The 15,691-nt window shown below is 39.9% G+C and overlaps 1 protein-coding gene across 7 annotated transcripts in view; it reads left to right on the top strand.

Moving 5' to 3' along the window:
* The window catches only part of elmo1 (engulfment and cell motility 1 (ced-12 homolog, C. elegans)), a 277,185-nt gene that overhangs the window by 97,160 nt on the left and 164,334 nt on the right, over positions 1-15,691 (top strand). For all 7 annotated transcript variants that reach the window (XM_043719203.1, XM_043719204.1, XM_043719200.1 and 4 more), the window contains 3 exons: positions 2,274-2,373; positions 3,769-3,920; positions 9,633-9,711. In XM_043719203.1, coding sequence (XP_043575138.1) covers positions 2,274-2,373; positions 3,769-3,920; positions 9,633-9,711 — 331 coding nt within the window. The remainder of the gene's footprint in view (positions 1-2,273; positions 2,374-3,768; positions 3,921-9,632; positions 9,712-15,691) is intronic.

Here is a 15,691-nt window from a genome sequence, read left to right as displayed (position 1 = left end):
CTTGTGCTCCCACAAGGAGCTCAAACAGTTCATCCGCTTCACCCACACCTTCCACCCTGACCTCAAATTCACCTGGATCATCTTTGATACCTCCCTCTCCTTCCTGGACCTCTCTGATTCCATCTCTAGCAGCCAACTCTGCATTGACATCTAATACAGAACCACTGACTTCCACAACTACCTTAATTACATCATCTTCCACCCCCGGCAAAAATGTAATCCCAATTCCTCTGCCTCCACCGTTTATGCTCCCAGGATGAGTAATTCCACTTCAGGATATCCTGGATGTCCTCTGACTTCAAAGACTGCAATTTCTCCTCCCCCATGATCAAAGTGCGCTCACTGCATCTCCTCCATTTCCTCTGCCCTCAAACGAAGCCCCTCCAATCACAACATGGTAGAACCCTCTGGTCCTCACATTCCATCCACTCATCTCCACTTGCAATCTGAACCCACCACCAAAACGATATTTCCTGCTCTCCACCAACCCCTCACCACCCCCACCTTTTTGAACAGATTATTCAATTAGGCTCATTGCTTCTTCCTTATTTTGCTGAAAACAATCCCTTCTCAGGTGCCTCTTCTTGATTGTTGTTCAAGTTTCCCTGCAATGCTAAAGGGAATGATCTGCTTAGGGCACTGCCTGGGTTTGCTTGCATGCAGGATACTTGCCTTTCATTTGGCACCAACGATTAGGGTGCTTGTGCAGACAATGACCACTTAAGTGAGACACTACAGGGCCACTGGAATAGGGTCTTAAAGAAAGACTTTCGAAAGACGTTGAAGGAGGCAGAGACTGAGAGTTTGTTTTGTTTTTGTAATGTGAAGTGAAGAGAATCTGGAAAGCAGTAAATGTGGGGTTTAGTCGGTATATGATTGTCATTATGAAAGGTGAGTAGAATGTCATTGTGTGCATAAAAGTGTAATAGTGAACGCGAGATGATCAAATGATGGTCTCCAAGTTGAAATGGAAAATAAATGATACATGAACGGTGCAATTCGTATGCATTTAAAACACTGCTTCGTGAATGGATCCTTTTGTTTTGAAAGTTATGATTGGTGAGGATTGTATGACTCTGCTGTTTAGAAATTGTTTCTCCAAAATTGATTCAAGCACTTTACTTCAAGTGTTTAAGCTGGTACAGTGCCAGTATGATATTAAACCAGGACAGGTCTGCCAGTTTCAGGTGATACCATGGCATTATCTGAAATTGCGAGGAAGTTCTCCCAGCATCTTTCCATTTGCCCATTCTATGCTTTTATTTCTTAAAAGTAGATTGATCAGTCATTAATCTGATTGCTCTTTGTTAGTTTTTACAGAATACTTGTGACTAATGGAACTGCATTACAAAATAAAAGTGCAGCCAAAATGTTTCACCTTGATTGGATGCTATTGATGCAAATAGTACAGAACATGTTTTTGCTGTCCTGAAACTGGAGTCAATAATATGCTGATCCAGATGCTGTGGAGTTAATTCTCTTAGCCATGAGGAGAGGATCAAACACATTTTACTGGTGAATGACTAGAAGATCCTACATTAGTCCATTTGAGTGTAGAATCTGTGCCAGTGGCATTTAAGTTATCATGTGAACTCAGCTGGTAGATGCCGGTCCACATTATAGTTACCTTATGTAAAACAGGATGATGATGCATAATTAATTACAGAACTGGAGACGGAATAAATTTGGTACATGGTTTCTGTAATTCCAAAAAACAGGTAACATATTAACACCAGGCAATCTTCAATTTTCTATGCACTCACTAAAGTCATGCTTCGTGGTTCAGAAAATATTTTCTTCCATGAACTTATTCCTTATTTTTTAATCTAGTGTCCCTACTCCAACAGTTTTCTAGAAAAGAAATGGTAATTCTTGATGTATAACACAGTCCCTGACAAAGCTGTAAATGTGGATGAAGTTGGTTGCTTATCTAATCTGGGAGTTCCATAACCCAGCACATGGGAATTGCATGATGGTCTCTTGGCTACACTGCACAATTTCTACTAATACTTCTTCCTTTCAGATTATTGCACTGCTGTGTATTGAGTTATTGGCATAATTTAATTTGTTCATTTTTTATTGCAGCTACCCATATGCTCTTTGCTTTCTGACAACTACGGTACCATGTAGGGCTTGTTATGGTACCAGTAGGGCTTTCTTCTGTTGTATACCTGTGCCTAATTTCTTGCAGTGCAGAAACAACTTGAGAGAAATTCCCCTGTGGTCTGAGTTCAGGCACCTTGAACTGACTTGTACATCATTTATTCTTTCAGCTTTGGGGATATGCTGTCATTCACATTGACTGCGTTCGTTGAGCTCATGGACCATGGAATTGTCTCCTGGGATACATTCTCTGTGGCTTTCATCAAAAAGGTACTGTGATGGCTGTTATGGTTTGAAATAACGAAGTGAGAGACAGGAAAGGCGCAGCTGTACAGTATTTAGGAGCAAGGGAATAGGAGTAGGTCATCCAGCCATTCAAGCCTGTTCTAACATTCAGTTAGATCATGTCAGATCTTTATCTTAACTCCTTCCATCTGTTTCTATTCTGTAAAAACACCAAAAGCAAGTGAACAAGCACAAAAAAAAGGCATATGGAATGGTCGTGGTTTAGTGAAGACACGTGGATTACAAAGAAGTGTGTCTGTCCATTTTACTTTAATAATATGTAGACAGTGAGCTGACATGAGTAGCAATTTGATAAAGTACCTTTCTGGCAATGTTGATTGAGGGATCAATAATAGCCAAGGTACCCAGAACAACATTGAAATAGTGCCATGGGATCTGAGAGGGCTCAGTTTAATGCCCCATCTGAAAAATGGTATCCCTGACAGTGCAGCACTTTCTCAGAACTGCACTGGATTGACAGCCTTGAATTTATGCTGGAGACGGAATAAATTTGGTACACGGTTTCTGTAATTCCAAAAAACAGGTAACATATTAACACCAGGCAATCTTCAATTTTCTATGCACTCACTAAAGTCATGCTTCGTGGTTCAGAAAATATTTTCTTCCATGAACTTATTCCTTATTTTCAGGACTTCAGTTGGTACCTTGTGATGCAGATGTGAACGTGCTGCCAACTGAGCCACCACCAGCATCAAAGTTCAAGGCTAAGATGGATTTAGCTTTTTGGATTCTTTTGAGAATAAGGGCTGTAAAGTTGGCATTTTTACAGAATAGAAACAGATGGAGGGAGTTGTTCTGAGGAAACCTTGTTACTGTCTTGTCGGAATAGGTATCCAATGATGGCAGTAGCTTACATATGTTTCTCCAAATATAATTGTGTGTTCTATTTCATATTCCTGATTTGTTTCTGAATGCCCATTATGAACAATCAATTTCCACCTTTCCACTTGCTCCCACCAAAGAAAACAAAATGAAGAAAAAATAAACATGTTGAAGCAGCAGTTGAAAACATCTGTTCTTTTTTCTGCTGTAGCCGGTACTTTTTTTTTATAAATTGAAAATCCCAAATTACTGTTTGGCCTGAATGGGCAAATTTAAAACAAAAATCTGTAAATCTCTAAGTGTAAAATAGACGGAGTCTCCCTTCGCCTCCCCATCCCCTCCCCCCAACTCTCAACTAAATAAAAGAAAATTGGTGCAGTATCTGCCCTGATGGTACCAACTTCATAGAATCTTTTGTGTTCAGTACATCACATCTGAGAAACGGTAAGGGATATAAGGTTATTTCCCTGTGTGGGGCAGCAATGTCTTTACAAAAAATTTAAGGCTAAAAGTAAAACATTTTTTTAAAACATACAGATAGCGAGTTATGTGAACAAATCTGCCACGGATGTATCTGTATTACAACGGTCGCTAGCAATCTTGGAATCAATGGTATTGAACAGCTATGATCTCTACCAGAAGGTGGCACAAGAGATCACTATTGGCCAGCTAATGCCACATCTACAAGGGTAAGTCCTCAGAATGTAAATAAGATGTTGTGACAGATTGGTATGGTATTCCTTGACTACATATTACAGAGAAAATGTGGAGAAACTCGAGAAAATACAAAATCATTTACGTTGTGATCATAAGTATCAATACAGGTGGAATAGGTTAGATTCTTTTCTTTATGAAAAATAAGTGCTGATGGGAGATTTTTAAAATTATGAACACATTTGATAGGTCAGACATCAATATGTTAGCGCCAATGGGGAGATTGCAAAATTAATGATTATAAATATAAGATTGCCACTAATAAATCCATTAAACTTGAAATGTGTAAGTCACCCCCACTGCAAGTAGTTGAGCTAGGTAGCAAAAATGTGTAGTTAAGGTTAGGCTCAGATAGAGGAATAGAATGAAAGAAATGCTGATATCATGAGATTAATATACACATTGGTAAATCTAGTAAGGCTAGATGATCGCATTCTGAAATATAATCAGAATACTGTGGATACTGGAGATCAGAAATAAAAACAGAACGGAAAGTGCTAGAGAAACTCAGGTCTGTCAGCATCTGTGGAGATTCCATCAGTAGATAGAATCTTCCAGTCCCTGAATGAAGTGGGGAATGGTGGGTAAAAATTGAGAGAATAATGAGAGATTAGTAATGAGTTTCCCAATGTTGAGAGCAAAATGTCCCATTTTCCACCTAATTGTTGAACAGCAAGACGAGATTCTCACTAGTGAGCAGTGAATGGTCTGTTTGCATGCATTGACACATAATAACTTCCTGGTTATTACATCACTTCACCTCATCGACCTGCAGTTTTTCAATCTCCCACTCGCCAGATAGAAACTAGTTGACAACAGATTCTGACATGAAATTCAGAATAGCAATCTAACCACTCAGCTCGCTGCTTGCTACCTCAGTCCTCCATCTTGGACAATAGTCACTGAAATTTCAGGGCACACGCTATGGGTAGTGACCACACGTGCCTCCAGGTTCTTGTTGGCATGCTGGGGTGATTGATAGAAACCATGTAGGGCAGCATTGGGCTGTCAGCACTTGACTAGGTGTATAGCTGAGCTTTAAAGATGGCGTCAGTGCCAGGAATCTAGGGAAGATCCAATAGTGGCAATTTTGTCTGCCTACGACAAGTAAGAGAATACAATGAGTGGAGCACCGTAGAGGCATGAGGCAAGTTTGGGAAGATAGTGTGAGAAAACATGGAATTTGCCAAAAAAAAACTTGACTGATTTCTGGTAAGATTCAGCAGGGGCAGGTACCAGAAAATTATAGTTTTTATCCTGTTGGCAAAGGAGGTATTATAAATTCTGTGTAAGAGAGCTGGTTCTGAAGTTATCTGTTTTGATGAGTATGAAAAACACAGGAGCCCTGGAAAATATGCTCAATTTTGGTCCCTGTATTTTATGGAAAACAGTATCCAGAAGCCTTGAGTGGAATTTTGTTTTTGTTATAATGTTTTTCAGGCCAATTGTTTACTGGTTTGCAGAATGTTCTATGTTCCTTGTGTTAAAGCTGAGCAGTTTGCATTAAATAAATGAGTTACAGCAGGGAAGGTGAACGGGCGATTTCATAGACTTTAAAATTTTGACAGATTAGGTAGGAAAATATTATCTCTACTGGCAGAAGAATTGACAACCAGTGGACTCTGATTTAAATTAATTGGGCAAACAGCTTGAGGAGTTTGAAAGTAAGGTGAAAGTAGATTCAAATATTGCTGAGTAGCTAAATATATACTTGAAAAGGGGAAATGTGTAGGGCAATGGATCAAGAGAGAGGAACAGAATAACTTGACCAACTCTTTCAAAGATTTGGCACAGACATATTGAATTGGCCTCCTCCTATGTTCTGTGATTCAGACTCCAGTTGTGTTTAGGAGGGTGAATGATAAATCTGCTTCAGCCTTTTGTCAGTACAACCAACACATAGCTTCCAAGAACTGTATACTTGAGCCTTCATCCAATAAATCATTTGATCCCCACGGGAAGGCTTCTGGCCTCTTTACAGCTTCTCTTCTCAGTGTTGTGTTTTAGCTGTAATGGGTCAAGTGCTGAAAAATAACATTTTCAAAAACTTTCTTTGTGTGAACAAAAGGAAGAAATTGATGGAAACCTGGAATTGAAGGGCATTTCTGACACAGGAATACAAAACACTACCTCCTGAAAATAAGATTCCTTCTTTTTAAGTTACACTTCATGGTCTTTCAATAGGTGAAGAACCGTGATCCTCTCTGGTTATTAGCTCTCTGTTGAAAGGCGGTGAATGAAATTGGAGGACTTGGGTATCCTGATTAAATATTCTATTTTTTCAGCATTTTCATGTAAGAAACTAGCATTTTGCATTGTTATCCAGGGCAAAACAGTATGGTTAGCAGTACTGTTTAAAATGGAACTATTCATTAAAGGTTCAATAAAATAGTGCCAGTCGAGAAGCTTCCATTTGAGTGTTGAACCACTAGCCAGAAAGTAGGACAAATTAAAAAAAGTGACCGTCTGGATAGGAGGCATCCAAGGTTGCTGAGGGAACTAAGCATGAAAATAGCGGAAGAGCTGCCCACAATCTTTCTGTCCTCCTTGGATGTGAGTGTGGTGCCAGAGGTTGGGTGAGTTACAAGTGTTATACATCTCTTCAAAAGATGGAGGGAAGCCAGCGCCCACCTGCCAGACTAAAGTTAATAGTGAGGCCATCTTTTTCAGAGATATTAACTTGGTACAAAAATTCACTTAGGTTTCTTAGACAACACTTTCCAAACCCACGATCACGACTATCTAGAAGGTCAAGGGCAGCAAATACCTAAGAACACCACTACCTGCAAGTCCCCCTCCAAGCCATTCACCATCCTGACTAAATAATTATTCTTTTAGTGTTGCTGGGTCAAAATCCTGGAACTCTATCGCCCCCTCCCACCCCCACTAATGGTACTGTGGGTACTGTAGCAATTGAATTGCAGTAGTTGAAGAAGGTGCTGCCACCTTCTCAAGGGTACCAATGGGGGTGGGCAATTAATGATGGCCTTACCAGTGACTACTGTATCCTGTGAATGTCTTAAAAAATTAATTAGCACTTGGTAAAGTATGGGCTAATAATTGGAAGCCAGCAAGGATTTGTTAGTGGCACATTATATAAAAAGTGTTGAAAGGGGCTCATAAGGGCATTGCAATTGATGTTGCATTTATGGACTTTAAGAAGCTAATTCATAAAGGATCACACAATAAACATGTTAGCAAAATTCCAGTTTATGGATTAAAGGGACTGTGGCTGTGTGGAAACAAAAACAAAAGTTGAATGGTTAACATCTTCGGGACAATAGGGATTATAGACAATAGACAGTAGGTGCAGGAGTAGGCCATTCTGCCCTTCGAGCCTGCACCACCATTCAATCTGATCATGGCTGATCATCCTTAATCAGTATCCTGTTCCTGCCTTATCTCCATAACCCTTGATTCTATGTCTCAATCAGATCCCCCCTCAGTCTTCTAAACTCAAGGGTATACAAGCCCAGTCGCTCCAGTCTTTCAGCGTAATGTAGTCCTGCCATTCCAGGAATTGACCGCATGAACCTACGTTGCACTCCCACAATAGCCAGAATGTCTTTTCTCAAATTTGGAGACCAGAACTGCACACAGTACTCCAGGTGTGGTCTCACCAGGGCCCTGTACAGCTGCAGAAGAACCTCTTTGCTTCTTTACTCAATCCGTCTTGTTATGAAGGCCAGCATGCTATTAGCTTTCTTCACTACCTGCTGTACCTGCATGCTTACCTTCATTGACTGGTGTACAAGAACACCCAGATCTCTTTGTACTGCCCCTTTACCTAAATTGATTCCATTTAGGTAGTAATCTGCCTTCCTGTTCTTGCCACCAAAGTGGATAGCCATACATTTATCCACATTAAACTGCATCTGACCACTCACCTAACCTGTCCAGGTCACCCTGTACTCTCGTAACATCCTCCTCACATTTTAGTATCATCAGCAAATTTGCTAATGTTATTACTAATACCATCTTCTATATCATTAACATATATTGTAAAAAGCTGCGGTCCCAGCACTGATCCCTGCGGTACCCATTGGTTACTGCCTGCCGTTCCAAAATTGAGCCGTTTATCACTACTCTTTGTTTCCTATCAGCCAACCAACTTTCAATCCAAGTTAGTACTTTGCCCCCAATATCATGCGCCCTAGTTTTGCTCACTAACCTCCTATGTGGGACTTTATCAAAAGCTTTCTGAAAGTCCAAGTACACTACATCCGCTGGATCTCCCTCATCCATCTTCAGAGTTACATCCTGAAAAAATCCCAGAAGATTAGTCAAGCATGATTTCCCCTTCATAAATCCTTCATTATGCTGCTTCCCAGGGTTAGTCTTGGAATCACTGCTTTTATTCATCAATATGAATAACCAGATTTATACAGCGATTAATTAGTAGAACTTCATTGCCTGAAAGAATAATAAAATACATAATACAAAGGGAGAAAATTCTGAGTTAAGAGAATTAGTCAGGGGAAAGGGGCAGATGGCTTCGTGAAAGAGCTAACATTAGCATACTGGGCTAAATGTCCTCTGTGATTCTCTGATCTTCTAACTGGTAAGGAGACTTGATAATAATTTTCCAAAACTATTTAAAATAAGGTTGGACTTGACATTTAAGTGCTTCTTAGTATATGTACCTTCTTAAAATCACATAGAGTTGAATTAGAGTGCTCAGACTAACGACTAATGTGTCGCATTTTAAGCTTCATATTATTTTTAAAGAGATTATGTTAAATTTTGAATTTTGCATACACATATAGTAAATATGTCCATGTATATTGTTTAGTACTGCAGTAGTGTCCTGCCGTCTGTAATTTATAGACGAATAGAATAGAATTGCCTTTATTGTCATGTGCACTGGAATGAGTGCAGTGAAAAGTTTGTAATGTTGCCTGTCAGTTCCAACTTAGGCACAGGGTACCCAGGTAGAGGATATGGGTCAGGAGCAGGCAGGTGGGACTGGTTTAGTTTGGGATTATGTTTGGCATGGACTGGTTGGACCAAAGGGTCTGTTTCCGTGCTCTGTGACTCTGTAATTAAAATAGTAAAGCAAAATAGGCTAATGTGGGAATACTGAGTTGAAGTAGTTCAGAATAAGAATAAAAAGTGTTTTTAAAGTACTCAAGTTATGGTCTTTTTTCCACTGAGTCCATGGACTTCAGAGCACGAGGCCTCACTGCCTCCAAGCATTGGCCTCTGTCCTGGACTCGGACTCTGTTTTCCATTCCCTCCAGGTAAAGTCCTTTAAGATGTTAAATTGGATATAGATTATTGCACTGAGAATCCTATTGTAAGCAATAGGAAAGATAATGAGAACTGAGATGCAAAACCTTCCAAAAGCATTAAATCTTCCGTCAAGAGGCACTTCTTACTTCTGGGTCAAATAGATTGTGTCTTTACTGTGGCCACAGTGGAGTGTTGTTAGAAACAATAAGTTTCAACTGTTGAGACACTTGTGAAAAGCAGCATTGATTTATGAACAAGAAGCAGAGCTAGCATTTTCCTTTCATCTGGCTCACAGCCAGCAATTGGATTTTTTTTCCAGAGGGCACAGATGTAAATCTGATCATTGTGATTTAATATTGCTGGTAGAATCAATGACATAGGTCTTGTTTGAAATCTACAAACGAACAGCATGCTTCCATGTTAATATGTTGTTTGTGTTATTTTGGTCACAAAAGGTCGGATCCTGACATTCAGACTTACACGATCGCGGTGATAAATGCACTCTTCCTTAAAGCCCCTGATGACAAGAGACAGGTATTTATACAGAATCCTTTGATCTGGTATCCAGTAATTCATCAGTTGTCAAGTATGGTGCAATTACAATGCATGTGTATGTGTGTGCAATGCTTGTCCTCTACCTCAAAACTGGTCAATGACTCTTCTCATTATCAACTCAGCATACAACTCAAAATTTATGAGCTGCACCACTTTAACTATTTTATGTGATACAAGCGAAGTCTTGATGATATTTACTGATTTCTGTGTATTTGATCTCCCTGTTTTACATTTGCTTCATCGCCTTTGTTTTGCAGCTGCTAAAATTATTGTAAGACTTTGTATGGCCATTTTACTTTCATAGCTGGATTTTATTGGTGGCAAATGTTAGAAGCTGACCTTGATAGATTTTGGTCAGGCAAAAGTCTTAAGGATTATGAAACCAATGTAAGGCTTAAAATATAGATCAGACTGGTGGAAAAGATTTTAGGTGCTGAATGGCCTTCTCCTATTCCTTTCATCTGTTATCCCACTTGTTTTTTCTTTATAACATTATGCCACCTACTTCAGTTACGTGATATCTGTCCAATTTAAACCGGAGGTTATGAAGCAAGGAATTTGAATTCATGGATCAGCTGTTGATGCCTTGTTTGTTTCTATTTCTTGTATTAAGTAAGGTGACTGCAGTATGGACTAAAGATCAGAGAAAACCAAATCAAATTTCAGGGCAATATCTGCATTTGAACTCAATTTCAAAATCTGTAAATCAAAGGCTGACTAGCAGTAAAAATAAAATCATAAAACTATAAGATTGCCACGTTTAAAATCTACAAAAGGTTCACTGATGTCCTTTTAGGAAGGATACCTATTTGATCATTATTTGATCTCTCCTATTGGCTCTCCTATTGTGGGAAAAGATCTGCCAACCCACGGTAGGCCTACAAAAGCAAAATTGGCCAAACTGTACCAAAAAACACCCCGAATTCCCAAGCAGGCTCGCAAGCCAAATCAAACAGCCCACACAGACAAGGAAATACACTTTAAGCTCATTACAATGACAGAGCACCACAGCTAGCCCAAAGACCTGAGGGCAGTTTCACAATCCAGCAATACCAAAGCCACACAAAGAGCAGGTCAGACAGAGAGGCACTAACAAGGACATGCTCCGAGAACAGGACAATGGAAGCACCTCACTACTTCAGAAGAGACATTAACACCTACCTGTGAAGCGGAATGGAACCATCGACACTGTCAGGATGTTGCATTGTGTGAAGGAACAGAACATTTATCCGATAACTTTTCCAATTAGCATCCTTGCAATTTGATTACTCTATTTCCTGATACATTATAGTTTCCTATTTCTTAATCAGCCTTATTGTGCAGCATAAACAAACTGGTCTCATCCTCAACTCTGGGAAGAGAAATTCTGATCTATCTGTGCAGACTGTCAATTCTGTGTCAGCCTAGTCAGTTTCTCCTCCAGTGATATCGCTTGCAATAAACTGTTTGTCAACTTCACTTCAAACTGTATTTTGTGATCTCTGACCTATTGGGCAAATTTCTCCGACACCTATTAACCATAAAACCATAAAATGTAGTAGCAGCATTGGGCCATTCAGCCCATTGAGTCTTCTCCACTATCAGTCATGGCTGATATGTTTCTCAACCCTATTCTCCTGCTTTCTCCATGTAAACCCTAGGTCTTCTGATAAATCGTAAACCTATCTCTGTCTTAAAGGCTCTCAAATGACTTGGCCTCCACAGTCTTCTACAGCAGTGGATTCCTTAGATACACCACCCTCTGACTGAAGAAATGTCTCCTTACCTCAGTTTAAAAGGAAGTTCCTTCACTTTGAGGCTGTGCCCTTTGGTTCTGCTCTCTCCTACAAGTGGAACATCTTCACCACGCCTACTCTATCTAGGTGCCTCAGCATTCTGTAAATTTCAAGGATATTCCCTCTCATTCTTCTAAATGCCATTGAATGCAGACCCAGATTCCTCAACTGCTTCTCATATGATACACCCTTCATCCCATGGATCATTGCTGTAAACCTCTTCTGAAGCCCCTCCAGGCCAGTACATCCTTCTGTGGATATGGGCTCAAAATGCTCACAATGTTCCAAATGCGGTCTGACCAGAGCCATATACAGCCTCAGCAGTACATCTCTGTTCTTGTATTCTCATCCTCTCAAAATGAACACTGGTATTGCTCTTGCCTCCCTAAATGTCAACTGATAGAATTCTGAACTAGGACTCCTAAGTCTGTGCTTCAGATTTCTGAAGTCTTTCCCTATTTCGATAATAGTCCATCCCTCTATTCTTCCTACAAAAGCACATAATCTCACTCCTTACCACTTTGTATTCTATCTACTACTTCTTTGCCGACTTTCCTAGCCTGTCCAAGTCCTTCTGCAGTCTCCCACTTTCCCAACACCACCTGTTCTTCCACCAGCTTTGTGTCATTTGCAAACTGAGCAATAATGCCCTCAGTTCTTTCGTCCAGATTGTTAATAATTAGTTGTGATCCCAACACTGATCCCTGTGGAACTCCACTAATCACCAGCTGCCATCCTGAAAAAGACCCCTTTATTCCCACTGTTTGCCTTCTGCCTGGCAGCCAATCCTCTATCCATGCCAGTACTTTGCCCCTAATATTGCGGACTCTTATTTAGCAATCTCCTGTGTGGCATCTAATCAAAGGCCTTCTAGAAATCCAAATAGATCAGTCAACTGGTTCTGCTTTGTCGAATTTGCTTGTTACCTTATCAAAATGTTCTAACAGCTTTGTTGGGCATGACCTTCCCTTGACAAAGTCGACTGACTCAGACCTATTTTACAATGCAGTTTCGAGTACTTTGCAATCTCATCCTTAATAATGGATCTAAAATCTTGCCAATGACAGAGGTAAGTTGACATGCCTATAATTTTCCATCTACTGCCTGCCTCCCTCCCTTCTTAAAGAGGTGTGTTAAATTTGTATTACATTAGCTATTTTCCAGTCCTCTGGGATCCTCTCTGGCTCCAGTGATTCCTAAGAGACTATCACCAATGCCTCCATAATCTCCTCGACTATTTCCTTCAGAACCTTGGGGTGTAGTCCATCGAGTCTGAGAGATTTATCCACCTTCAGATCGTTCAACTTCGTCAGCACCGTCTCCTTACTGATGTTCACTACACCTCTGCCCCTGACTCTTTTGAAGTTCTGGCATGCTACTGGTGTCTTCTACTCTGAAGATTGGTGCATAGTACCTGTTTACTTCCTCCACCATTTTTTTTGCTCGCCATAACTACTACGCCAGCCTTACTTCCAGCAGTCCAATGTTTATTCTTGTCCCTCTCATACCTTTATGTATCAAAAACATTCATGCAGTTTTAAAAAATATATTACTAGCTAGCTTGTCCACATATTTCATCTTCTCTGCCACCTCCCCCTCCCCACCTACCCACACACACCACTTTTTCAGTTATCCTCTGCTTGTTTTTAAAGGCTTCTCAATCTTCTAGCCTCCCAGTAATCTTCACCACATTGTATGCTTTTACTTTTGTTTTTATACTGTTCCTGACTTCCTTTGTCAGCCATGGTTGCCTTATCCTCCCCTTATCATGTTTCTTCATACTTGGGATGAATTTCTGCTCTGCCTCCAGAATTTCCCCCAGAAGGTCCTGCCATCGCTGCTCCACCATCTTTCCTGCTAAGTTCCCCTTCCAATCAACTCATGTCTTTATAGTTACTTTTACTCAATTATAATACTGTCACATTAGATTCCAGCTTCTCTCTCTCAAACTGCATGGTGAATTCTAGCATAGTATGGTCGCTGCTCCCTCAGGATTTCTTTACCTTAAGCTCGATAATCGAATTACATATCACCAAATCCAGAATGACCTGTTCCCTAATGGTCTCTAGCACAAGCTGGTCCGAAAAAATCCCATTTCATAGATATACTACAAATTCTTTTTCTTGGGATCTGTCAGCAACCTGATTTTCCCAGTCCATCTGCATACTGAAGTCCCCCATGATTATTGTAATACATTGTAGTGCCTTTTTTACTGCTTTTTCTAGCTGGTGGTTTATTTTCTTCCCTACATCCTGACTACTGCTCGGCGTCTGTACATAACTCTCATCCGGTTTAATTTCCTTTGTGGTTCCCCAATTCTATTCACAAAGATTTTATGCCCTCCCCTCTATCAATTCTTGCTATTGATGTAATTGCATTTCATTTGCTAACAAAGAAACCTTGCCCCCTCTTTCAAGCTATCTGTCCTTTTGACATACGTGTATTCTCTTATATTTAATTCCCAGCCCTGATCTCTTTGCAACCACGTCTCTGTGATACCGACATCATTGTACCCGCCAAGTTCTGCCTGTCCTACAAGCTCATTTACCTGTTTCATATACTGTGCGTATTTAAGAACAATGTCCTCAGTCCGGCATTTACTGCCCTGTTTTCATAGTTATGCTGTGCCTGAATTTAGATTTCTGACCTTATCCATACTCTATACACTCATATTGATGGCCACATTGACAATAATGTATTTTTCAAAGTAGTTGTTGCCTGTGTCCACCAAGCAATCCTGCTTCTGTCTATCCATAACTGTTTTCACCAATGTTTCCAGAGCCTCCTCACTGAATCTAACTTTGAAGTGCTGCTGAGCAATTTTTCATTGATGTCCCACACAACACAGCTGGATTCGTTGGCCTTTTCTAAGCTGCTTCAGGGACATGACACATTTGTAATTTTCTGTTAGTTATTCATTGCTGCCTTGAAGTTTGGGTTTCTTCCAGTTGTTTATTTTTGGGAATATTTTGATCTGTTTAAAATCTGGAGAAACAAGGTTTTTATCTTTGCTTTACAAGAACTGAGGAATGTTGAGGCTAATAGGAGCATCCATATTTTAATAACTGTGACTGCAGTTGCTAAAATAAGGAGGACATTGTTGGCACTTATACTGTGGCACTTCTCCCCTCTGGCCTCATGACAAATGGTGCGAGTTGTTTCCATCTCAGTTTGATGCTTCAATAAGTTTCAGAATTAGATCAAGATGTGGCTGTGCCTGTCACCCTACTTTCAACCAGAGACTTATCTTTTTAAGCTGATTGTTTTAATGATTTAAATCATTAGCTGCCCCGAGCCCTTGCATTGGAGCAAGAAGAAAGAAAGCATTTAAAGCTCAAATAAAAATAGAAGCCAGAGAGATAAATGATAGATTAGGTAAACAAAAAAGACAGAAACTGGGCAGAAGAAGAATGGACAACAGAAGAGAAAAGTTGAATTAAGGAATTGGAAGACTGGCAAAACTGAGAGGTTTTGATAAATAGGGAGTAACTATTTCCACTGGCAGGGGACATAAATTTAAGATAAATGGCAAAATAACCAGAGGGTGAGATGAGAATTATTTTTCTGCAGCGAATTATGAATGCTTCGAAAAGGAGTAGTGGAAGTAGATGCAGTCAAAACATTCAAAGGGGTACTGGGGAAAATTTGCAGAACAGTGAAGAAGGAATGTGGGCATGGGACTTATTAAACAGCTCTTTCAATGAGTGGACACAAGTACATAAGCTAAATGGTAGTCTCCTCTACTGCATGGTGCTATGAATTTAAATTTCTCACTATTCTTTAATTGCTTCTTTTGAAATTTTCAGCCTAATATACAAGGATAAAGTAAGATACTTCTGATATTTGATCATTTGCTTTTATTTTTGCTATGATACTGTTTGTTGCACCATCAATCGGTAGGAGTTGAAACCTTACAAAACTAGTTAACAGCGGAGAGTTGACCATTTCCTGGTCCTCTACTGGCAGCTTCAAAATTCATGCATCAGCTTCAGTTTTCAAGCACTGAATAGGTATAAATGCCAGCTACATCGATAGGGAGAATGAGAAGATTGGTTTTTACTTTATGTCCATCATTTCCCTGGTAGTTTGATTTCCCTGGTAATCAAAAGTTCATCAAATGTAAACAATGTCGCTATCTTTTTAATGTTTTTCCACAAACATATTGGAATGAATCTAATTGGGTG

Source organism: Chiloscyllium plagiosum, chromosome 29 (assembly GCF_004010195.1).
Source record: "Chiloscyllium plagiosum isolate BGI_BamShark_2017 chromosome 29, ASM401019v2, whole genome shotgun sequence".
Taxonomy (NCBI): Eukaryota; Metazoa; Chordata; class Chondrichthyes; order Orectolobiformes; family Hemiscylliidae; genus Chiloscyllium; species Chiloscyllium plagiosum.
Note: the sequence above shows the minus strand (reverse complement) of the source record. Positions and strands in the feature narration are given on the sequence as shown.